Source organism: Carcharodon carcharias, chromosome 3, assembly GCF_017639515.1.
Source record: "Carcharodon carcharias isolate sCarCar2 chromosome 3, sCarCar2.pri, whole genome shotgun sequence".
Taxonomy (NCBI): domain Eukaryota; kingdom Metazoa; phylum Chordata; class Chondrichthyes; order Lamniformes; family Lamnidae; genus Carcharodon; species Carcharodon carcharias.
The window spans coordinates 194,900,425-194,924,872 of record NC_054469.1 but is presented as its reverse complement, the minus strand read 5'-3'; the positions used below and the strand labels follow the sequence as shown (position 1 = coordinate 194,924,872).

The following is a 24,448-nucleotide window of genomic DNA, read 5'->3' as shown; positions in this document are numbered from 1 at the left end:
GGCGGGATGAGGTTTCACGTAGGGTTTAAAAAAGTTTATTAAAATTTTTGTGAAATTTATTAACATGTCCCATCTCGTGTGACATTGTGACAAGAAGGGGACATGTTAATGATTTTTTAATTTTTCTACTTTTGGAGTTTGAAAACCTTTCAGCAATCTCCCTGAGGCAGCATTTAGCCTCAGGGAGATGTGCACTCTTTCGCAAGCATAGCGCTTTCCGGTGGACATAACGCTGGGCGGGCCTTAATTGGCCCACCCACTTAAAATGGTGGCGGGGCCCAATCCTCCGGCAGGGATCAGCTCCCCGCCCGCTGGAGATTGGGTCGGGCCCGCCCACCTGACAAGCAAAAAATTCAGCCCCTGGAGTTTAGCTCTTTTGTCCAGGTTTGAACCAAGGCTGTAATGAGGTCAGGAGCTGAGTGATTCTGGCGCAAACCAAATTGAGCTTCGGTGAGCAGGTTATTTCTAAGCAAGTGCCGCTTGATAGCACTGTTGCTGACCCCTTCCATCACTTTACTGATGACCGAGAATAGACTGATGGGGTGGTAATTGGCTGGGTTGGATTTGTCCTGCTTTTTGTGTACAGGACTTAACTGGGCAATTTTCCACATATCTGGGTAGATGCAAGTGTTGTAGCTCTTTTTGGTTACAAACAAATAAACTAAATTAACAAAATCAAGAACAAATTAAAAAGCAACCCCTTAAAAGGAAACTGTGAAAACAAAAGACAAGATTCAAAGAAAATTTACAGACATCGAATCAAAATGTGATCAAAGGGGTCTATAAAGTACCCCAGTCCCCACGGTCACATGAAGCACAGAAGGCCTCGATGGTGCCGGCAGACACTGTGTGCTCCCTCTCCGGGACACCCGGCTGCGAACCTAGTCGCCAAAGGGGGGCAGACAGTTGGGGGGGATAAGAGTCAGCGTTGTAGCTGTACTGGAACAAATTGCCTTTTAAATGCCCAAAAGTCTTTCAAACCCAATTAATACTGTGACGCACTGTAGAGTTAGACCCTCAGAGCTGAGATTTTATTCAGATTAATAAAAAGATGATACAGGCATTATGAAAAATGAAGATGGATGTCAAAATCTTATTTTTGAAATGCTTCTCAACATGTTCACATTCAACAATTTCAGCAATTTTATGACTTGAAAGTTCCAATTGACTTAGGGTGCACAACATTTCTTGGAAGAGATTCCAGATTTCTACTACACTTGGTGTGAAAACACACTTCCTGATTTCACTCCTGAACATTTTAGCTCTAATTTTAAGATATGCATCTTTGTTCTGAATTCAATCAGCAGAAAAAGTAGTTTCTCTTTATCTACCTCATTGAATCCTTTTATCATTTTATACACGTTGATTAGATCACGTCTCAAATGTTCTATGCAATTTAACCATGTAATTTAAACTTATAAGCCCCCAGGGTCATTCTGGTGAATCTGCATTGTCACCCTTCCAAGGCTAATATCTTTCCTGAGATGCGGTGTCTCAAACTGACCACAGTGCTCCAGATAGGGTCTGACTGTGGCTCAAACAACAGAAGCATAATTGTTCCCCTTTATATTCCAGCCCTCTTGAGATAAAGTCAACATCAGTTTTTGATTTTTTTGTATCTGTTTACTGGATTGCAAGGATTTGTATACATGGGGCTGAATCCACTGTTACACTATTACTATGTTGTATTATACACTGTTTCAAAATTGCTCTTACCATTGCCACACAATTTAATATGCCTTCATAGGAAAACAGGGCTTAGAAGCAGCATTAGGGCATTTGGCCCTTCAAGCTCCTTCAGCCATGACCCAAGGTTGGATCAGCAAAATGACAGCGTTTCAGATGTCAGAGTTCGAATGGAAACCATGAAAATTTCACATTCACACTATCACAATTTACTGAAATCTGAAGTGATAATTTTGTACACCTATACTATGCCTGACAGGAGTAAAAATGTCATGAATTAGGAGTGCAGATGCACAGGCTGGTTTAATAACTAATTCTTCAGTCAAATAGCTGAAGCATCATGACCAGACATGACCCTGCCCCCTGCTCCCCCCCTACCTCGGCCATGAAATCTTCTGACAGAGGCCAACAAGTGAAAAACACAGGTTCAATAGCGAAAAAATTACTCTGGTCGAGAAAGTGGACAGAATAAAAATAGATAAAGAGGAAGTACTTAAAACATTGGTAACACTCAAAGTAGAACATTCCCCACTCTGGATGGGATGTATTTAAGATTGTTGAATGTAACAAGGCTGGAAATGGCAGAAGATCTGGCTATAATCTTCCAGTGTGCCAGAGAATGGTGGGTTGCAAATGTTATACCCCTGTTCAAAAGAGCAGAGGGGGATAAGCCAGGGGACTAAAGGCTAGTCAGTCTAACGTAGGTGATGTGGAAACTTTCTGACATAATAATCGGAGACAAGGTTAATTGTCACTTGGAAAAACTTGGGTTTAATCAATGACAGTTAGCAGGGATTTATTAAAATAAAATTGCATTTGAATAACTTGACTGAGTTCTTTGATGAAGTAACAGAGACATTTGCTGAGGGTTGTGCAGTTGATTTTGTGTATGTGGATTTTCAAAAGGCCCAATAGACTTGCTAGCAAAATTAAAGCTCACGGGATTAAAGGGGCAGTGGCAGCAATGGATACAAAATTGGCTGAGTAACAGAAAGCAGAGTAGTGGTGAATAGTTGTTTTTCAGACTGGAGGGAAGCATACCATGGTGTCCACTAGGAGTTGATATTTATGAATGACGCAGGCTTGTGGCCACAAACTATAACTTAAAAGTTTGCAGATGACTTGAGACTTAGAAAGACATTAAGGAGCAAAGAGGATAGCAGCAAATTTCAGGGGAGATAGACTGGTGAAATGGGCAGCCACATGATAGATAAAATTTACTGCAGAGAAGTGTGAAGTTTTCTATAGTCCTCCGCTCTACTGATACATTTTGGAAGGGAAAATGAGAAGCAATATGAAGCAAATAGTACCATTTTAAAGGGGATTCACGAACAGAGAGAATGGAAGTTTACGTAATCTTTGAAGGTGGCAGCAAGTCGGCTGTTTAAAAAGGTATCCAGGATCTTTGGATTTCTTAATAGAGGCAAAGAGTACAAGAGCAAGGAAATTGTGAAAAAACCTTTATAAATCACTAGTTAGGCCCAATTATGGTCAACAAACCTTAGGAGGGGTGTCAAGATTTTTGGAGAATGCAGAGATGATTTATTAGAATGGTATCAGAGATGAGGGATTTCAATTATGTGAATAAACTAGAGAAGCTGGGATTGTTCTCCTTAGACCAGAGACGGTTAAGGGGAAATTTAAGTGAGATATTCATATTCATGAAGGGTTTTGATAAAGTAAGGAAAAGCTATTTCCATTTGCTAAAGTCAGTAACCACAAGACACATATTCAAGAGTCAGAGGTGAGATGAGGAGAACCATTTTTTGCTGCTAATTATTTTAACCTACGAAGCACTGCCCAAACTGGTGGCAGAAGCAGATTTAATAGTAACTTGAACAGAGAACTGGATGAATACTTGAAGGGGATAAAATCGGCTATGGGGCAAGAGCAGGGGAGTGGGACTAAGAGGATAGCTGTCAAAGAGCCAATACAAACATAATGGGTCAAATGGTCTCCTGTGTTGTACTAGTGCACATAACTACATCATGATTAGTGTCAAAATACTCACTGACTTGATAAAATAGGCCAAACACTCAAGAGTGGTGCATTAATAGTCATTAATTTCGACTGGAGTTTTATGCTTTTGGAAATAGCGTTTGCATATAGCCTCTGATGATATAAAGCTAATTGATATTGAATGTTTACATTTAGCACAGATGTAGGGAAATATTTCTCTCGAATTTAAATTTTATTCATACAGTACAACAGATTTTTTTTTAAAAAGAGCAGTATTAGTCATTCTTCAACAACCAGGACACTGCAATATATACACAACCTGTGCCACCATTCTTCCTGCATCAAATTCCCAAAGCTAATTGATTCTGAGAGTGGGGACAAGATCAAATGGGAGTTGGGGGGGGGGGGGGGGGGCTTTGTGAAATGGCTAGTATCTCCCAAAGTCAATTGTATATGTCTCCTAGCTGCTATACAGCAGGACTGGCAAACATTGGAATGTACATCATCTATCTACAACTCTTAGCTAAAAAATGGTGATACAGGAGGTGCCAAAGGCCACACTTACTACCATCAAGGCACTTCTGTGTTGGATAATGAATTATGAAAAAATAAATAAGGTGTGGATGTCATGTTGCTTTTAACACAAGGAATAGATGACAAAAAATATTAACCCTTAGTTAATTAACTTCAGTGCGGACAGCACATTATTATTGCTTGTGAAATTCATTTTTTTCAACTGCCTTATGACTTACATCATCATAGGCTTTATGCTGTAATGCCACAAGAAGTTGAGGCTGACTGCGCTTACTGTGGATTTATACGAGTCCTCAGAGCATCGGCCCTTTGATCCACAATACATAAGTTATGTTTCAAAAATCAAATTGGTGCTTGTGGAAGGCTTTGCAAGTATTGTGTGTGAATTATATTTCTAGTGCTGTGCTACTATATGCTGCTTGCGCAGACAGTTATGAATGTTCTGGCAAAGCTGCAAGTTCATTTGGAGCCATGTCTCAGGTCTATTCTTCCACCAGTCAGCTGTGATCTTTTCAGGATGGATGGCATCTAGAGCAACGCAAAACAAGACAAAGAAGTTTCTGATTAATTCACAATTAGATGATTTTAATCAACCTTAATGAAATTCATTTCCTTCTAATGCTGCAAATTTGCGCTGACCGTCAACTAAATTGCCATGATGTAATTATCTAATTAAAACTCAACACCAGGGAAAGGTATGTGGCCTAGTGGATTATTACACATTTGACAAGTACTTAATCTAGGTCATAGAATTATAAACCCATGAAACTCTGCTACTCAGAATTCAGTACCAGGTTGAGTCCTCACTGATAATGGCTAAAATCAATATTAATGCATTGTAGTGCACTCTGCTGAGGTTAGGGATAAGGCATATCATTGGGAACTTGTAAAGGAAACTTTAAGCTGAATTTAATCTATGTGCAAATGACTAGAAATGCTCGATATTGACATGTGTCACAAATAGTTCAAATCTTCTATATTATTGCACTCACACCCATGAACGTAATCAAAAGAATTTACCAAAAGAAAAAAAAACTTCATACCTGAATGATTTAAATAAAAACAGCATTGGTTAAAACTCAACACGCTAAATGCAAATTTCATAACCCATCAAATTCATTGCACTACAGGAATAGCAGCAGTTTAAGAAGGTGGGTCATCAACATATTCTCAAGGGCTACTAAGGATTTCCTTGCTAGCGATGCTCATATCTCAAGGATGTATAACAAAGCAACTTAGTAAAGAGTTATCAATTTCAACTTGATTGCATTAGGGACAGATTATTTTTCTTGTCAACAAGTCTGGATGTGAAATTAAATTTTATAATTCACTTAAACAATTTGTATTTAAATATTTTTACATAGCAAACACTTGCATTTTGATCAGCAAGCTGCCAAGAAGGAATTGAATATATACAGTACATGAAAAGAATGAATTTGCAAGAAAATGAGGAAAGTGCAGGGGTACATCTGATTAATTGATGAGCTCTTTCAAAGTGCTGACACAGGCATAACAAGCTAAATGGACCCTTGTTAAATTCTATAACTAGAAGTGAAACATACCGGTGGAGGTGCTGGAGGCTCAAGATGTCGACCCAGAAAGGATAGTAAGCGTCGCCACATTAGCCCACTCCCTAGAAACATTATTCCTGTTATCAACCAGAAGAGCCGGGGGTCCTGAAAACAAAAGAAAGAAAATTGTTTCACGGTTGATGCTGATTGACCAGATTGACAACGTGGTTTTATTAAGTAACTTATCAGTTCCGCAAGTTATAATGAAGGTTTTAAACTTTACTAAACATTACTGGGGATACATTTTATATTTATTCTATTACTGATTTGTAGCATGCATTGCATTAGTATCTTACTGATCAGTGTTAACATTGTTGAATTGCACATAAATACATGTATAATGATACTGAATTTATTACTGATTTCTGGGTTTTATGCAGCAGCAGCAGTTATAGACAGCAGATCTCATGCCATTACTCTCAGTGAGTTAGAAGACATGCAGTTTTATGCTGTGTAATGATACAATTACAATGTTCACAAATTTATTCACCTTAATATTCATAATTCAAATTGTTCAGAATGTGCCAACATTAGGAGAGCTGATCCACAGACTAGTCAAGCTACAGCTGGAAATAGTCATACTAACAGAAATGTACCTTTCAGACAATGTCCCAGACTCCTCCATCACCGTCCCTAGGTACATCATGTCCCATCGGTAAGACAGATACATCAGAGGTAGGGGCACAGTGGTATACAGTTGGGAGGGAGTGACCCAAGGAATCTTCCACATCAAAAATAGACCCCATGAATTCTCATGCAAGGAAACCTCATATTGATTATCACCAGCCACCCTCCCTCAGCTGATGAGCTAGTACTCCTCCATGTTGAACACTACTTGGAAGAAGCACCAAGGGTAGCAAGGACACAAAGTGGCTCAGTAGCAACACTACTAACCAGACTGGCCAAGTCCTGAAGGACATAGTTCTGCTTGGGCTCACCCTCACCGTTCTACCTGTAGCAGATGCATTTGTCAATGACATTGGTAAGTGTGACCAATGTGCAGTCCTCAGAAAGAGGATATCCTGTTTTCACACTGAGGGCAACCTCCATGATGATGGATGTTCTAATCCAGAAAGCAAGCTGGTAAAGGATAGAACTGGAGCCAATCTCTACGCATGTTTATAGTTATTTACAGAGTCGTACATTACAAGCATAAACATCCTCAAACAAAAGTCACAATAAAATTTGCAACATCATGGGGAAAATGCCAGGGGAGAGGCATTAGCTGAATTGCTCTTGCAGAGGATGAACATGGACTCAACAGGCCGAATAGCCTCTTTCTGTGCTGTAACCATCCTACAAATATTCTTTTAGTCAATGTCCACTTTTTTTTTCTGTCCAGTAAATGCCCACCAACTGCACACAATTAACAGATTCCCTTGTCTAACTTTAAATAAAAATTAGTGCTTATGTGCACAACCAAAATTTCAGAACAAATTAAATCAAAAACCTCCATTAGCCGTAAAGCATTACATTGTGAGATGCCCCTCCTTTAGGACCTCTAACAATTTATTCGTATATGCATTTCATTTTGTAAAACAATCAGACAGTGGATGACTTGCATCCACCTATTTAATTTTAGAGATTTCCTTTCTCTCCAGCATTTGTTTCAGATCAGCAAGATCAATCTGTAACCTTTTTTCAGAAATTAGAGTGATGGTGAACAGTTACTTATCAAACTGGAGGAAGGTATATAGTGGGGTTCCCAAGGGATTGGTACCAGGACCATTGCTTTTCTTAATATATACTAACATCCTAGGCTTGGGTGTACAAGGCCCAATTTCAAAATTTGCAAATGACACAGAACTCAGAAGTACTGTGATAGACTTCAAGAGGACATAGACAGGTTGTTGAAATGGACAAACACATGGCAGATGAAATTTCATACAGAAATTTGTGAAGTGATAAATTTTGGTAGGAAGAACAAGGATAGATGATATAAAATAAAGGGCCCAATTCTAAAGGGGGTGCAGAAACAGAGAGATCTGAAGATGTATGTGTACAACAAATTGATGAAGTTACCAGAGTACGATAAGGAAGTGGTTGAAAGCATATGCGGGATCCTAGGCTTTATAAATAGAGGCATTGAGTACAAAAGCAAGGGCTTTATGATGAATGTTTATAAAATGATTTGGTCTCAAGTATTATGTCCAATTCTGAGCACCACACTTCAGGAAAGATTGACACCTTTAAAGAGGGTGCAGGAAAGATTTATGAGAATGGTTCCAGGTATGAAGGACTTTGGTTATGTGGATAAATTGGAGAAGCTTAAAGAGAGGGTTGAGAGGGTATTTGATAGAGGTGTTCAAAATCATAAAAGTTTTGGACAGAGTAGATAGAGAGAAACTGTTCCCATTGCTAGAAGGATCAAGAAACAGAGGAAACCGATTTAAGGTGATTGGCAAGAAAAACAGTAGCCACATGAGGAAAAATTTTCTTTTACGCAGCAAATGGTTAGGATATAGAATGCACTGCCTGAGTGTGTGGTGGAGGCAGACTCAATCATAGCTTTCACAAGGAAATTGGATAAGTACCTGCAAAGAAAAAAAATTGCAGGTCTGTAGGGAAAGATCTGGGGAATGGGACTAGCTGATTTGCTCTTGCAGAGAACCAGCATGATCATGCTACGCCAAATGGCCTCCTCCTGTGCTGTAACCATTCCATGATTCATTGGAATCCTAAATAAGCAGATATGTCAGGTTAATGGAATTTAAGAAGCATCAAAGGGCCTCTGTAAAGAATTAAAGCTTCTTTGGAGAAAATATATATAGGTTTCAGATGCTATTATTCTGGTAAGATGTGATGTTCATTACAATATAAAATTGTCTTATTTTTTGCAGATAAGAAATAAACATCACCCACACTCCAATAGTATTGGAGTGCATGTTGTCTCAACATTGCCATCTATTGCTATTGTAACATATAACACAAAGATTACATGACAACCATGTCAGAATAGGTAGGATCAGAGCAAGTTATTGAACTATGAGGTGTATGTGCAATTTCAGTCCCTATTAATCAAAGTGGGTGCATGCATGACAGAAGGAGACGTGGGCTGTCACTGTGTGATTAGTTTTGTAATAGGAATGGGGCTGAGCACAAGTAGATGAGGAATAGAATTTACCCCTAATGCATTTATAAGAAACACAAAAATTAATGGAATGGGCAAAAGCAAGGAGTTTGTCCTTTTAGGTTGTTAAAGGCATCGCATGGTTTAGGGAAGGGGCCTGGGTATGGGCAGAAGTAGATCTAGTTATGGAGGAGAGGAGATACTAATAGGTGGAAAGAGGCTGTGGAGTCAATGAAAGGAGAAACTGCAGGCTCTGGTGTATGGTTATTGTAAATGAAACAGCAAGCAACAAGGAAGTAAGGGGAGGGGAGGAACCAGGGGCTCCATAGATTGTTTCTATAGGGCTGTTAGGAAGTGGAGGAGTAAGTGGCAGGCTGAAGTCGTATGAGAAGTGATGGGATGGATGAGTGAGGAAGCAAGGCAAACATATTGTGAGAATGGTGATGGGCATGTGAAGTGAGTTGCTGACGACCGTGGGCCACATTTTCTTGCACCCGCCACTGCCCCTTTCCAAACCACCCATCACCTGTCCCAAGCGAGAAAGAAACAAAAGAAAAAGGTAAAAAAGGAAGGAAGGGCAAGTTGACAGGCACAATGAGCAAAATAGCCTTATTTGTGCTGTAAGATTCTATGATTCTTTAGATTTGCTTTGGTTAACTCTAGTTGGAGAAGGGCATGCTGCTCAATCTTCATTTGCAAATACCTGAGGTACAAATCATTCAGAATATATTAACTTTTGGTGTTCATCTTTGGTTGAGTGTTTTAGCATCTTTACTGAATCTCATCTTTTCTCTGACTGATCTCTTTCCACTCTAGTACTGGAAGGATCTTTTATAATTATGTTTTGCTTCTATAAGTATGTTTCTTTTCTATCAAAGGTCACTGCGAGAATTCCAAAAAGGGAAACTGGAAACACCAACTTCCAGAGGCAAAATGTCTATTGTACATTAAAACCAGTGGGTGGGCCAAACGTTCCACATGTATCCATCATGCTAATAAGTGGCAGAATAATATACGTGACTTCACATTGCAGTAACCTAACATAAACCCACATTCAACTTGCAGCTCCATCCTTTCCAATCTAATCTACTTGCAATTTCTCACAGGCAACCAAGTGGCATTGCAGGAACAGGTGTACCTCAGGCAAAGATGACCTATAATATGGTCAGCTGATTACTGTTTCTGCAACCCAAATCAGTGAAAAGCAGCCTGGCAAGATAATGGCATGAGGACCACCAGTTCATTGGTGATGTCAGCTGGGAAGACTGTACACTAAGTGGTTCTCACCTCTTCAAAGGAAGATTCCAAATTCATGCCAAATGCAACTCCCAGAATTCCAAAGAGGGAAACTGAAAACGTTCCCATTGTCAATTGGAGATTCAAACGCATCATCACATTACGGTGGCTGTAGAAAACCAAAATTAATTTGTGCACACTCATTGACTTCCATAGGAGCATGCTCTATAGTAAAACAACACAATGAGCATCAAGTCTACAGGAGTTCCTTTAAATATCACATTTTCAATTTACCCATGCAATATTTTGAAAGTAAATTTCACTTTACTCACAAACACCATTTATGCTATGCTGAACAACTGAGCATGTTTGAAAAAAAAATTGTTATTCAAAAGGCTTAAATGAACATGACTGGTGATTTGCTGAGAGGACAAATGGACAGCCACATCATTTCTCCTATGCCAAACTCTTTATCAAATCCCCAGGAACAGCATGTTATTATTTTTCTAGCCATGAATTTACTTCTTCATTCTTATTTCTTCATAGGGAAAATGTAAATGATCTCCAGTGCATACCGAGGTAGGATAAAGTTTGTAGCCACTGAGCAGAGAAAATAACTTCCAATTGACAGCAATTGTTTTCCCCCCTTGTTATCAGGTTAGACATAATGTTAACATCCAGGGAAACAACTAGTTTCTAGGCTTAGGACATTGGGAACACCAACTGATCTTGTCAGCCCGATTTCTAAGGCCACCTAAAAAACTTGTATTCACATAGCACTTTCAATATGAAAAAACGTTCTGTAGTACGTTCACAGAAGTGGGCAGAGAAAAAGAGTCGAGGGGGAGGAATTAAGAAGGTATGGGTGACCAAAAGGTTGGTTGATGAGGAAGGTCTTGAAGGAAAAGTAGGGGATGAATTGCAGAGCTTGGAACCTATTTGAAGGTACAGTCATCACTGGTGGGGCAAAGAGAGGGCAATGCTAAACAGGCCAGAGTCAAAGAAATGCAGAGTTCAATGGGAGCTGTAGGGATGGGTAGGAAGAGGCAAAGGAATAGAAAGATTTAAACATGAAAGATGAGAATTTTAAATCCCAGAACTGTGTAAAGTGCATTATTTTAAGAGCAAGCAAGGGAGTGCAGACATGGAACTATATCAGGTTTAATGAAGGAGGTATGCAAATGATAACTGATAGCATGAGCTCTCTACAGTGTCGGGAAGGAGCCCACAAGCTTTAGAGATAATTATGCAGGTAGTGAAAATGATTGCAATCAATATTATATGATCCTTTTCTGGAAAGCACGTGTGGGTGAATGTTGATGAAGAATCAGATACAAAAGCTTGTCTATCCGGCTCTCTCTCTCTGGTCCACAGAGAAGATCAAGTACTGGGGCAAGGAATAAAGCTACAGATTTGAATTAAAAGACCATAAAAGGAGTGGACGGAAACAGACAATCGTCGGCAGTTATAATGGCAGCAATGGAGCACAGTCTACTTATCACATTGTCTTTATATTGACAATAATTACCAACACTGAATCACTGTTTTACTTCCTCAAGCCTTGCTTTGTGAAAAAAAATGTTCAGTTTTATATAGATTAAAAAAATTCAGCTTTATATACATCTCAACAAATCACAGAATTACTGGTTTCCCCCAATTATACCATCTTTGCAACCACATCTTTAAGAAGTTGGGAGTAAACTTTCAAAACATTTCAAGAATGTAAAGACTGTTCTTTCATTAAAAAGACCAACATCTCCAATTAAAATCTTTGAACATTCTTAAAAATAATTGCCAGGAATCCAAGGGACCAATTGCACAGGTTGTTTTTGTTTTCAAAGATTTCTTTTATTCTTTCATGGGGTGGCATCACTGGCAAGGCCACCATTTGATGCCCATCCCTAATTGCCCTTGAATAAGTGACTTTGCTAGGCCATTTCAGAGGGCAGTTAAGGGTCAACCACATTGCTAAGGGTCTGGAGTCACACGTAAGCCAGACCAGGTAAGGATGGCAGATTTCCTTCCCTAAAGGACATTAGTGAACCAGATGGGTTTTTACAAAAATCAGTGAGAGTGAAATTCTGTTTCTTATGGAATACAGTGATGAAAGGAACAGTTTCGTAGAATCATACAGCACAAAAGTAGCGCATTTGATCCTTTGTATTTAGGCTGGCTCTTTGAATGAGCCATCCAATTAGTCCTACCCCACTGCCCTTTATTCATTGATCTGCAAATTTTTCCCTTTCAAGTATATATCTCGAATGCTGTTTGTGTATGAAAACACCAAGCACATTATCAACTACTCATCACACTACAGTAAATTATTAAAACCCCAAATAATAGCATCAAATGGCAGTTTTCATTACCTTTTGATTCATGTATCATTTCTATATATAAAACAGTTACTTAAGTGCTATCTAAAAAATTTAGGTGCCACCCCTAGTCCTTTTACCCATGACATTTAGGTAGGCAAACACCTTATCAGCCACCCATTTCCTAACTGGGTGTTACATTTTATTCGCACACACAAATGAATTGCAAAACTCTGGTTTTAAAATATTGATGATTCCAGAACATTGTATTTTCTTTCAAAAAGTCTTCAATGCTTTTTATAGTTGAATAAAAATGTAATCCTTTCAAAATATTGGGTGCTGTAATTTTAATTTCCTATTAGCAAATTTTCTTTGTGGAATAGTTCTCATTGTGATCTGTAACAAATTTAATTAGGGTGTCAGTTTAGAAACAAAATCCATAAGAAAATGTAGTGTTGATAAAAATTCTATTGCGCTGATTAAACAATTAATAATGAGACAATCCAGTCAAATAAATAAAAGTGTGTGTGCACCCTGCTTTGTTCATAATCATGGGAGGGTTGCTGACATTAACCAACCTGTCTAAGTTGATAAAAATGATGCTCTCAGAGTCATCTATTAACAGTTTCAGCTCTCGTGTTGAATTGGCCAAGTCTTCAGCCTGTCGGTAATAGCTTTCAAGAAGCAGTTCCATCTCTTCCGCCGGGTTAATTCCTGTATTATTCTGCTCACTGCAAACAAAGTATCCACAATTCCTATCAACACAGCAAGAGTGCTTAAATTTACATATCAAAGATTTCTATGGTTTCTTCTCTACTGATACAGATCTCAAACAACTGCAATTTGCAAACAGTTCAATAAACATAATTTTTTCAAATATATACATTTAAATTTAATTCAATTCATGCCACTTAAAGAAACTCTTCATAGCATGAGCACTTGCAGATTATTTATTTCCCTCCTGACGTAACTGAAGGTAGGAGACTATAGTTCCAAGGGGAAATACGATCTGCAAGATTGTCTGATGACAATCATATTTACATCATATGCTGGCTTTTCATCTCTGGGTCCTGGAGGTTAAATTTAACCCAAGAAAGTGTGACAATGGCTTCAGCCTACATGGGGCCAAGCCTTAAACTGAATTTGACTGTCCATCATCCAATTCCCACAGGAAAGGAATTTATAACATCAATTTATCTTGAGCAGCACCACTGTCCCTGATCTTACTTGGATGATATAGTGACTCAAAATGAAAATGAAACACTGTGGTTTAGTAGAGAGCTCGCCTTGAAGAAAGGGCTAAATGTATCATTATGGTAAGGCAGGAAAGCTCCGAATATACACTAAGTATGGAATTCATATCTAATTTCATCAACACTTGGGTACAAAAACTGAAATGTGGATAACAAAACATATGAATCAATGTCACTTTCGCTATTAAACTGAAACAATAGGCTGCTCAATGTCTCACCTCAACTTCATGTGTGAGGCTAGACAATGAGTATCAGATAGCCACTCAATAATGAGGATAAACATAGCAGAATCCAGTCCTGCACACATATACAAACATTTTCAGACTTGGAAAAAAATAAGTCATCTTTTTATAAAATATACCTTCATAAGCAGATTCCACATGTTTCCCCTACCCCCAAATAACAAACTATAAATTGGCTATTTTTGAGCTAAATGGAAAGCTTAAGTACACAACAAGATAAAACTGTTGGCTGCACTATCTTAAGTGTGCTACAATGAAGTCAAAAGTGGACTTGCTTGAGACTTTTAACACAAATATAAGTAAGTAAAGCTGTACACATACAAAACATGTTGCTCACTCCATTTGGTGAGGCAAAGCTCTTCTATCTGTTTCTCTTCATCTAGAATCTCCAGTAATGCCTCCTTGAAGACCTTTATATCCGTCTCCAACTCAGATAGGCTATGAAATAAAGCAAATGTAAATGCTCAGATATAAATGTAACACAAACTACCGACTAAATAATCATTTAACACATGTATATTTTAAAAGTGTTCCGTCTGCACACATTTCCTGGCAACTTGTCATTATAAATGTCATTATAGGAATTTATAAAGGGAATTGTCTATAAAAGTAACTCTGCACTTTAGTTGTACCCTGCTGCAGTGGAGGTACTGCAGTGCTACTTAACAGACTGCATGGAAGTATAAGAACATAAAAAATAACAGGAATAAGCCATTCAGCCCTTTGAGCAAAAGTCATTAACAGATAGAAAGGTAAATATTTAAGCAATCTATATTCATGATGTAAAGATAGTTCCTGCCCTCTCCCCATCCCAGATTCCAAGCCTTGCCTTTGATTTTCTCCCCTTAAGTTACTTGGATTGGAATATTCCACAATTACAGAAAAAGTATTCAAAAACCTCTAAATGTTCCACCAAGGCCACTCGGCTCCAGACCTCATTACAGCCTTGGCCCAAACACAGGCAAAAGAGCCAACTTTAAGAAGTGAAGTGAATGTGACTGCCCTTGACATCGTGGCAGTATTCAACTGAGGCTGTCATCAAGAAGCCTAAGTCAAAATTAAAACATAGGGAATCAAGGGGAAAACTTTCCACTGGCTGGAGTCATAATTAGCACAAAGGAAGATAGTTGTGATTGTTGAAGACAAATCATCTCAGCCCCTGGACATTGCTGCAGGAGTACCTCAAGGTAGAATCATAAAAATCATACAAGCTAACAGCATGGAAAGAGGCCATTCAGCCGATCATGTGCCTGCCAGCTGGCATGTAGCTAGCCAGCTTAATCCCACTCTGCACTTTTTGGTCCGTAGCCTTGTAAGTTACTGCACTTCAAGTGCATATCCAAGTACTTTTTATATGTTATGAGGGTTTTTGCCTCTAATACCCTTTCAGGCAGCAAGTTCCAGATCCCCTAAAACTGAACCACATATGGAGGTCCTAGGACAGATGACCAAAAGGTTGGTCAAAGAGATAGGCTTTGAGGAATGTCTTGAAGGAAAAGAGAGAGGTAGAGAGGCAGGGAGGGCCTAGGCAGTTGAAGGCATGATCACCAATAGTAGAGTGATTAAAATCTTGAATATGCAAGAGACCAGAATTGGAGAAGTTCAGAAATCTTGAAGGGCTGTAGAACTGGAGGAAGTTACAGGATAGGGGGAGGTAAGACAATGGAGGAGTTTGAAAACAATGATGAGAATTTTAAAATCAAATTTGCTAGACTGGGAGGTAGGTCAGTGGGCACAGGAGTGAAGGATTAGTTAGGACTTGGACACCAGAGCTCTAGGGTGGGTGATGGGAGGCCAGCCAGGGAAGCATTGGAAGTGTCAAGTCTACAGGGACGGATGAGGGTTTCAGCAAGGGATCAGCTGAGGCAGGTTAGAGTTGGGAAAAGTCAAGGAGGTAGAAACTGGCAATCCTGGTGATAGAGGGGTGGAAGCTTATCTTGGGGACTAATACTACATGAAGGCTGCGAATGGCCTGCTTCACCCTCAGGCAGTTACCAGGGAGAAAGATGGAGTGGCTGGCTCTGGTACAAACGGAGCTTGTGGTAGGGACCGAGGACAATAGCTTTGGTCTTGTCAACATTGAGTTGGAAGAAATTTCTGTTCATTCAGTGGTAGATGTTGGACTAGGAGTATGACAACTCAAAGACAGTTGAGGTCCAGTGAGAGGTAAATGGTGAGCTGGAGCTGGGCGTCATCAGCGTAACTGTGGAATTGTTTTTTGGATAATGTGAAGAATATGGCTAGTGCAGAATAATTCAGTAGAAGAGAAATTGTTAATCCTTTAAGAAGCTGACAGTGCACTCTGCGCACCGAATTTAGTCATAGGAGGTACAGGTCTGCCAATGGAAACCCATTGTGTTGTGAACATAAAGAAAGTGTTCGGAGTAAACCCAAATTGTAATGCTTTAGTTAAATGTTTGGTTAGAGATTGGTTTACTCTTACTTTTTACTGGTTTGAAGTAAGACATGTAGCTTGCTTCGATCAATTGATAACTGTTTGGGATCCACCAGGGCTTCTAACATCTCTAGTATCTGAGGTTGTAACTCATTTAGTCTTGATTGCAGAAAGCTAATCTGGAGACAATATAAAAGAGGCTATCTTTAAGAAAAACAGACACAATTTTCTTGCTGAATTTCTGCTGAGTGTAGATTTGAAACAATATATAAAATCCTTTAATAGGAGTTAAGATTGAATTGTGGAAGAAGACATTGAATTAGCACATGGAATGATGGAATACAGTTGTGCTCAGTTAGACTGTTTCAACTGGAATTAATATCTCCAGTATCAATCCAGTTGGTCCACAGCACTAAGGTAATCATAACCGGTGAACTGGCCCAGAAAGATGAAAAGACCTCCTTGTGCATGAAATCAATATATTCCTACTTGTATGTTGAAGGAGCTCCATAGTTAAAGTTGAGGTTTTATATTATTGGATCCCCTATGCTGTTGCTCATGATGAGTCAGATGATGTGCTGTATTACAAGGAAGGAAGCATTTAATATTCTACATATGTGCATTACTCTGGTGCTCAAATAAAACCAAGTCCTTTTAAGGACACAAAGTCTAACTGCTCTAAACACTAAATGTACTAATTCAGTGTTTAAACAATATCTCGGCTGCAGTTCAGAGTTGAAAGTCATTTTAGTTCGCTGCAAATGACTGATTTTGTTTATTTATACTTTCTTCTGAACTGTGACATAGAAATTTGGTAAGATAGAAAAAAGGTGAAGGGTGAAGTATGCTAAAAATACCATTTTTATATTGGTAGATCTTGCATGGCATTGTTTATGGTAAATTGAGCAATATATTCCGTAAAGAGAGGAGCTTCCATGCTAGTGGAAGTGGACATCTGCTTAAACTGGCTTGTTCTTTCAAGGCCACCGATCTGTAATAAGCATTTGATTTTATTTCTCAGTTTTTTTTCCCAGCTCAGGATAAACAGAATGAGGGTGAGAATACTGTCAATCAGCAGTATGTAGAGGGGGAGAAATAATTTTCCTGAGCTTTGCTACTACTAAAAGAGGAATGATTCCTGGGATTGATGGGACTTGGGCACGGATTCTACCATTTGGCAGCACACAGGCAGTTGTCTAAAAGTTTTCACTTGAAAGATTTTCACTCAAAAGTTTCAAAGTTTCCTTCCCTTGTTTTGTTTTGTCTTTCCCATATGGTTACATTAAAAATACACATTTTCAGATCAAAAAGTTAAGTAAAGTTGCCTGTAATTAGCCTTTGACATTGTGGAATCATGTACTTGGAAAGCTTTCAGAATTTGATGAATTTGATTACACTCTGTTTTTTTGGAAAGGGCAACTCGGACTCCATATTATGGCATCAGGGAAGACAAATAACAATTCTATTAACAACCATTGTCTTCCAATTCTAATTATTTGACTGTAAGGAATAGATGCTCTGGAAATATAACAGAATTTCATGCAGGGGGGTAAACTTTCTTCCTTCTATTTCATTAGGTAATTCTGATTTATGATCTCTCAATAACTTTGAATCACAATTAATAAATATGCCTGTCAGATAATCTAGTGGAAGGAATTCGATTTGAGGTGTGACAAATTTGTAAGAGTGACATACATTTGCATTGAACAGTGTGCGGAAAATAGCCAGACTAGCTGCATAGTTTTCATGCCACTACTAGCAAATCTCCCATGGATTTGCCAAATGTGTCTAAGGATATGATAAAGTGGAACAACTTGGGTCTGACACCAAAAGTGTGATAAGAAAGAAGTGCAATGGGAAATTGCTTATGTTTATATAATCACCAATTAATGTCCACAGAGAAGTCATATGGTTCATTCAAATTTCACTAGTTACCTACAAGATAAAATTGGGACTACAACTTTAGTTGTAGCTCCAATACCATAATTGAATACAGTTCACCCTCAACCACAAAATGTTTCTGCAGAGCTGAGGGAGCACTCATTCAAGCAAATGTAGCCATGTGGTTAAACAAACATAGTTAGCTTTGTGCAAAGACAAATACTGTAATTAAAGATTCCACTTTCTAAACATTTTTATTCGCCCACCTACACTGCTTTCCATTTTTTGGGACACTAATTCTCCAAGCAATACTAATAGCATCAATTTGTATTCTTTTCACAATATAAATAATTCTCATCTCACTTACCCTGTGCTGAAGTATTGCTTCTATGGCTCGGAATTCAAAAGGCAAAGAGTACGTAACCAGTTGTCCATCTCCAGCTAATTGCAATGCTAGGTCCTTCAAAAGCCACTGCTCCAGATTTGATTGCCGATAGTCCAGAATAAGAAGATACTCCGGGGTAATTACAGCCTTGATAATCTGTCAAAGAGAGAAAAAAATGCACGACTCCTCTTGTAAGATTGCCAACAAGGATAATAATGACTAAGCATGTAGTTGAAGGTAATTCTAAAGCTCTAAATTCTAAAGTTTATTCAGTGTATTTGATGGATCAGTGCTACAGATGCAACTGTACAATCATTAGCTTCAGCTAACCATCTCTGGGCTGTGTGTAAAATACCATTACAGAAAACATTCCATCTTTTGGATGAGATGTTAAACTAACTCCCCATCTGTTCACTCAGATGAAGGTAAAAGATCCCTTGGAACTTTTCAAGGAACAGGCAAGCTCTCCCCATTATCCAAGCCAATATTTACACATCAATCAACATCACCGTCATTATTACATTGCTGCTTGTGGGACCTTGCTGTGCGCATATTGGCTGCTGCATTTCCTACAATAACTACAAAAGTGCCTAAAGGCTGTAAACTGCTTTGGAATGTCCTGTGGTCATGAAGGCACCATATAAATGCAGATCTTTTTAAATATTTCCTTTTCCAGGATTTTCCAGACCTTTCTCAGTGTGAAGTGGTATTAGCTTACGTTCCTTGAAAATCTGATGAAAACACAAAAGCCTCCCTAAATTGTATTAAATCAGAGAGATTTACACTCTGTTTCATCTAAATATGGCAAAAACATTTTTGTTTGTACTAGATTTCTGTTTTATTACCAGTAGCCATTTACAGAGAAGTAGTTGATATATTTTAGCTGTTTTCACAAAGTACAGAAATTACACATCCTGTTTAGGTAGATGTAAGTCAACTAATATATGCCCAGATCATGATTTCTGTTAAACAAAAAATAGTTCTAATTTGCTAATGTCCTCTGATTAGCAACAGCATTGGGGTGTACCTGTCTTACCGTATTAGTCACGGCTTTGCAACTATCACAAATATTTCTATTTTAAAGGGCCTGTGGACTTGTGGATCAAGGCCTGTCAGTTCCAACTACATGACAGAACACTAACACATGTGCACTTGACAGAGATTTTATACATGGCATCAAATCACAAAACGTGCTCATCAACAACAGCTTCCGGAAGATATTAAAATGGTGCAAACAGTAGCATTTAACCTTTTTCAGGTCCTGCTCTCATGGTTTGCTAGATGTAAAGCATCCTATAGCACAACATGAAGGAGAGCAGTGAATTTTTCCAGTGCCCTGGTCAACATTCCTCATTCATTTACTACCCCAAAAATAGAACAGTAATTCATTTCATTCATTATAGGAACTGTGCAAACTGGCTGACATATTTGCCTCTAAAGGTGAAAGTAATTAATTGGAACAAATTGGGATGCTTTGAGGAAATAATAAGGCCATGTTGAAATGGAGGTCATTTCTTTTTAAAAAGAAAGATGAATACACCACCGTGTGTGCGCTACCACCTGGCTGCAGCAACACAGTGACGCTTTTCAAGTGCCTGCCCAGAATATGGGTCTTCCAGAAACAATCCAGTCTGGCAGCATAACAACCAACAGGTATGTCTTGCAGACTGAACGGGAATATTTTTCATAATGTGACCAAGCGCCATTTTATCATTCAATAAATACAAATTTAAGGTTAATCTACAAAGGTTGTAAAAGCCAGTGTTTCGTACACATCGTGAATTTCTTGTTCAATTTTACTGCAAAATGGTACGTGTGTTCTGGCAAACATTATGTACAGAACATCACAGCAACACTAATTAGTGGTGGTAATCTGATTGGAGTTCATGGATGCAGCTGATGACAAGTTAATTGTAACAACTGCACTTCCAAAACCAATAGCCTCGTAGAAGGAGAAAAGTGAATGGGAACACCATTACCTCAAAGTTCCACTTGGACATACATCCCCATTCCTTCATTGTCAGTGGGGCAAAGTCATGGGACACCCTTCCTAACAGCAGTTCAAGTAAAAATGTCTCGCATCAAAGGCAACCTGGGATGGGCAATAAGCGCTATGCTTGCAATGCCCTTATCCTGAGAATGCAGTAAAAGGAAGTAAAGAGAGATTTTCTATGCTGAATCACCTGGAGGCATGAATGAAGGGCCTTCTTACCTCCATTCTTAGGATGATGCAATTATTCCTCGTATTAATGCTTGTTAAAAGTTGAAATCGTAAATCTCGGGCTTGAAGACCAAGTTCCTGGTACAGTTCAGTCTTCTTTCGTTCTGTAATGAAAAAGTGATTTAAAAATTGAATCAGTTTATGTAACAAATAGGGAAGTTTGCCATCTCTGGTAACTTATAAGATAAACAATTATACTTCTCTCTTCTTATATTAGAGGTGGTGCCGCTGAATTTGATCATAACCAGATTCATTCTGCCACCTAAACCGCAAGTCAGATTAAACACCCAGAATCATTAATACCAATTGCAATATGTTGCACTCCCTTTGTCCCATCCTTGGCAGCCATACTTTCAGGGGTTTAGGCCCCAATTGTCCCTCCTCCTTTCAGTGATGACTACCAGCTCAGCTCTGCAAAGCCACCAGAATACTAACATCTAATCATATGTAAGTGGGGAACGATCACTAAAATGGCTTGTGCCTCTTGCAAAGAGCATTGAGGGCAGTGGAATGACTGATTGCACATTGCTCGCCCAATGTCTGCCATTGATGAAAATCAGATCAATGGACTTCTAAGTTATTTAAAGCATAGTTGAATGCGCAGCAAAAAGTAACCAGCTTCTACTGGTAAAATGTGTTCTTTTTGGAGTCCTCTCTAAATCCCTCTACTTCTCTCCTCCTTAAAATCCACCTCTTGATCAAGATTTTGGTTTCCAACACCACCCCACTCACCGACAAATCTTTCTTCTTAGAAACAAGCAGGTAGTTCTCATTTAATTTTAACACTCACCATCATTTTGGTCATGCAGTCTAGTCTGTTTCAACAATAACTTGCTTTTATTTAGCACCTTTAATGTAGAACAATGTCCCTTGATGCTTCACAGATGCACAATTGGACAAAAATGGGCACTAAACCTGAGAGTGGGCCACTAAAAGCATACAGCTGGCATGACAGGGTAGGCAATTGTGAAGAAAGTCATTCTACAACTGTGCAATGATTGATTGGCATTCCAATGAGGATTGACATTAAAATAGATTTTAAAAATTTGATGCAAAAATTTCTTCCTGACATTATTATATTTGGAAAATATAAAATGATTTAAAAACAAACTTACCAAAGAAGCTTACATTCCCAGCTTTGTCATATCTCATCTGAAAGAAAATATACTTTTAATGTGGCACATGCACATTTTCTGTAAATTTAAATTAACACATATGGACTGCACTTACTATGGAAAACACTGGAACCACACTGACAAGCGTAGTTTGTGAAGGGTCCGTGCTGTAGTATCGCCATCCATTTGCTGAAGAAATTTAAAAGATGAAAATATTAAAGACTTTCTTTCCATGTAAACAAGTACAATCTCTGTCATGTTGATTTTTTTTTACTAAATATAGAATAAAAAAGTTATACAGCACAGGTAAGGCCAATGATGACACCATGTTCTCAGCACAGAACTACCCATTCATCATTAAAGATCATAAAGGTTTTGTAGAACAAAATGAATATCAAGACTGGTGTCCTTCTAAAGTGAGGGTTTAAGGTAGATTCTTGGACTATTTTGTGTGACCTAGGGGTGCTCAGTGCTGAAACTAAGGTTTAGACTTTCCATCCTAATCCCATTGGTTTTCAGCATGACTAAAAATGATTTACCATTTCACTGAATCTGGTTGCTGTTTGTGGGAGCTTGCTGTGTGCAAATTGGCTGTCACGTTACAAAAGTGACTATATTTTATTGGTGGTGAAGCATTTGAAACATTAAAGTCATGAAAATATATAAATGCAAGTTATTTATTTCAGCTCATTTTACACTAAATTGAAATTGTTCCAGCATGGTAGGTGATTCACAATGTGGCCTGCAGGATGTTAGAGCCACTGCACTTCACATTGTGTAAAAGTTACCAAAAACCAGTGTAGAGAATAGCACACAGCATAAAATGATCCAATAAACGAGGAGAATAAATTGCTACAGCATTGTGTAGTACTGATCTTGGAGCTGTTGGATTTTCTTAGTGAGATGGACACCCTATCAACATTTTCTTCCTCAAATCATTGTGGATTGTGCCAATTGCAGCTTTCAAAACTGAGTTATTCCTCTTTTGGCAAGGATATCTAGGAATATGGAACAAAGATGGGCAAATGGAATTCAGGTGCGCTAGTCATGACCTAACTGAATGGTAAAGGGGCTAAATGGTCTATTCCAGTTCCTATATGCAGTCATGCTTATTTTTAAGATTACATAATGAAATACAAGTTACTATTTCACCTCAGAATTGCCACTGTATGTCATCCAGATACTACCCTCAAATCTCCTCTTTAAATGTTTACTCTGCTACTTCATCCAATACCATGTCCCCAACACCTTTCAGAACCTCCCTCTTCCAACTTGTCCTAATTTCTATACTACTTGGTCTATTCTTTACATGAAGCAACCTGACCCATTTACTATGTTAAAGGCTCGACACAAATGCCAGTTGTTGCATGAAGTCGACATCGGTTCATCAATAATTCCAATTTTCTTTGCTTTAAAAAAAAAGCAGTTTGGAATTTACAAGACAGACATTTGGCTCTTTATGCTTAAAAAGGCTTTCTTGCAGAAGATGTCATGGACAATGCTGACAAGTAGGATGCTGCTTTTGACTTTCCCTTGATACATAAGCATGATACATAATGGAAGGCATTGTCTGAAAGAATGGATACAGCGGATTCAGTAGTAACATCCACTAGGAAATTGGACATCAATCTGAAAGTGGAAAAAATTGCAAGGCTGTAGGCACAAAACAGAATGGGAGAAATGGTATTGCTTTTTCAAAGAATCGGCACGCACATGCTGGGCTGAATGGCCTCATTCAGTGCTGTAGTATTTTATGCTAGACATCCCAAGACTGTCAGATTTACAGTTGATTAACAGGAAACTACATTTGGTTTCAAAGTTTAGCTACATCAGAACATGCAATCATGATATCCAGTTTGTGCTTAGGGCGCTTGCATGATGTTGGAGGGGATTTGGTGCGAGCTCCAATTTTGGCTGGAGGACCATTGTCTTATTGGCATTCAGGTGCGGCCTTAGGGCTCAATGTGTTTCTTCAAACAGGTCAAGAGTGGCATTCTCATGCATTAACTGGGCTGGACAGATTACTGTATTAAAATGCTAAATTCTGTATTTGCCTTCTGAAGCATGCTCTTTACTCCCAACTCATGACTGGTCAAAGATCACAGGGTGGCCAATGGCAAGATACACTAAAAGCCTACTAGAAGAAAATTGGCTTTGACCTCAACACAATGACAAGCCCTAACTCACCAAGGCGTAACTGGCTTTGAAGCAAGGCAGATGATGAAGGCCGAAAACGCGAGAGCAAGAAGAAACCACAGACTGACCAACTGACTGGCTTTTTTATTCCTGTCAATGCTGAACCTCCCTTAGTACTTTACTTTCCCTTTCCACCTCTTTAACCATGTACTGACTTCACCCCATCTCTTACATCCTCTTGATCTCTTCCCTCACCATCCCCCACCGCCCCCCCTCTACTCTAGGACTTCATAGCAACGGCCTTCAATCCTTGCTTTGAGGAACCAACAATTATTATTGGTGGTCCCTCGGAGCAAGGAGAGTGAGTCTAAGACTAGTATCTTAAACTTAAATAAGGGCAATTATGTGGGGATGAAAGCTGAGCTAGCTGAAGTGAACTGGGAAACTAGGCT

At 38.8% G+C, this 24,448-nt stretch overlaps 1 protein-coding gene across 2 annotated transcripts in view; it reads right to left on the bottom strand.

Moving 5' to 3' along the window:
• Positions 1-1,004: 1,004 nt before the first annotated feature.
• Positions 1,005-24,448, bottom strand: part of mrs2 (magnesium transporter MRS2) — a 32,805-nt gene continuing 9,361 nt past the window's right edge. Inside the window, exons 2-11 of one of the 2 annotated variants that reach the window (XM_041185007.1) lie at positions 21,976-22,049; positions 21,861-21,897; positions 20,737-20,849; positions 18,507-18,680; positions 16,307-16,437; positions 14,185-14,301; positions 12,947-13,099; positions 10,108-10,225; positions 5,742-5,855; positions 1,005-4,707 (exon numbers count right to left, since the gene is read on the bottom strand). In XM_041185007.1, coding sequence (XP_041040941.1) covers positions 4,639-4,707; positions 5,742-5,855; positions 10,108-10,225; positions 12,947-13,099; positions 14,185-14,301; positions 16,307-16,437; positions 18,507-18,680; positions 20,737-20,849; positions 21,861-21,897; positions 21,976-22,049 — 1,100 coding nt within the window. In that variant the 3' untranslated portion in view covers positions 1,005-4,638. The remainder of the gene's footprint in view (positions 4,708-5,741; positions 5,856-10,107; positions 10,226-12,946; positions 13,100-14,184; positions 14,302-16,306; positions 16,438-18,506; positions 18,681-20,736; positions 20,850-21,860; positions 21,898-21,975; positions 22,050-24,448) is intronic. The other variant, XR_005942669.1, reaches the window with a different exon arrangement.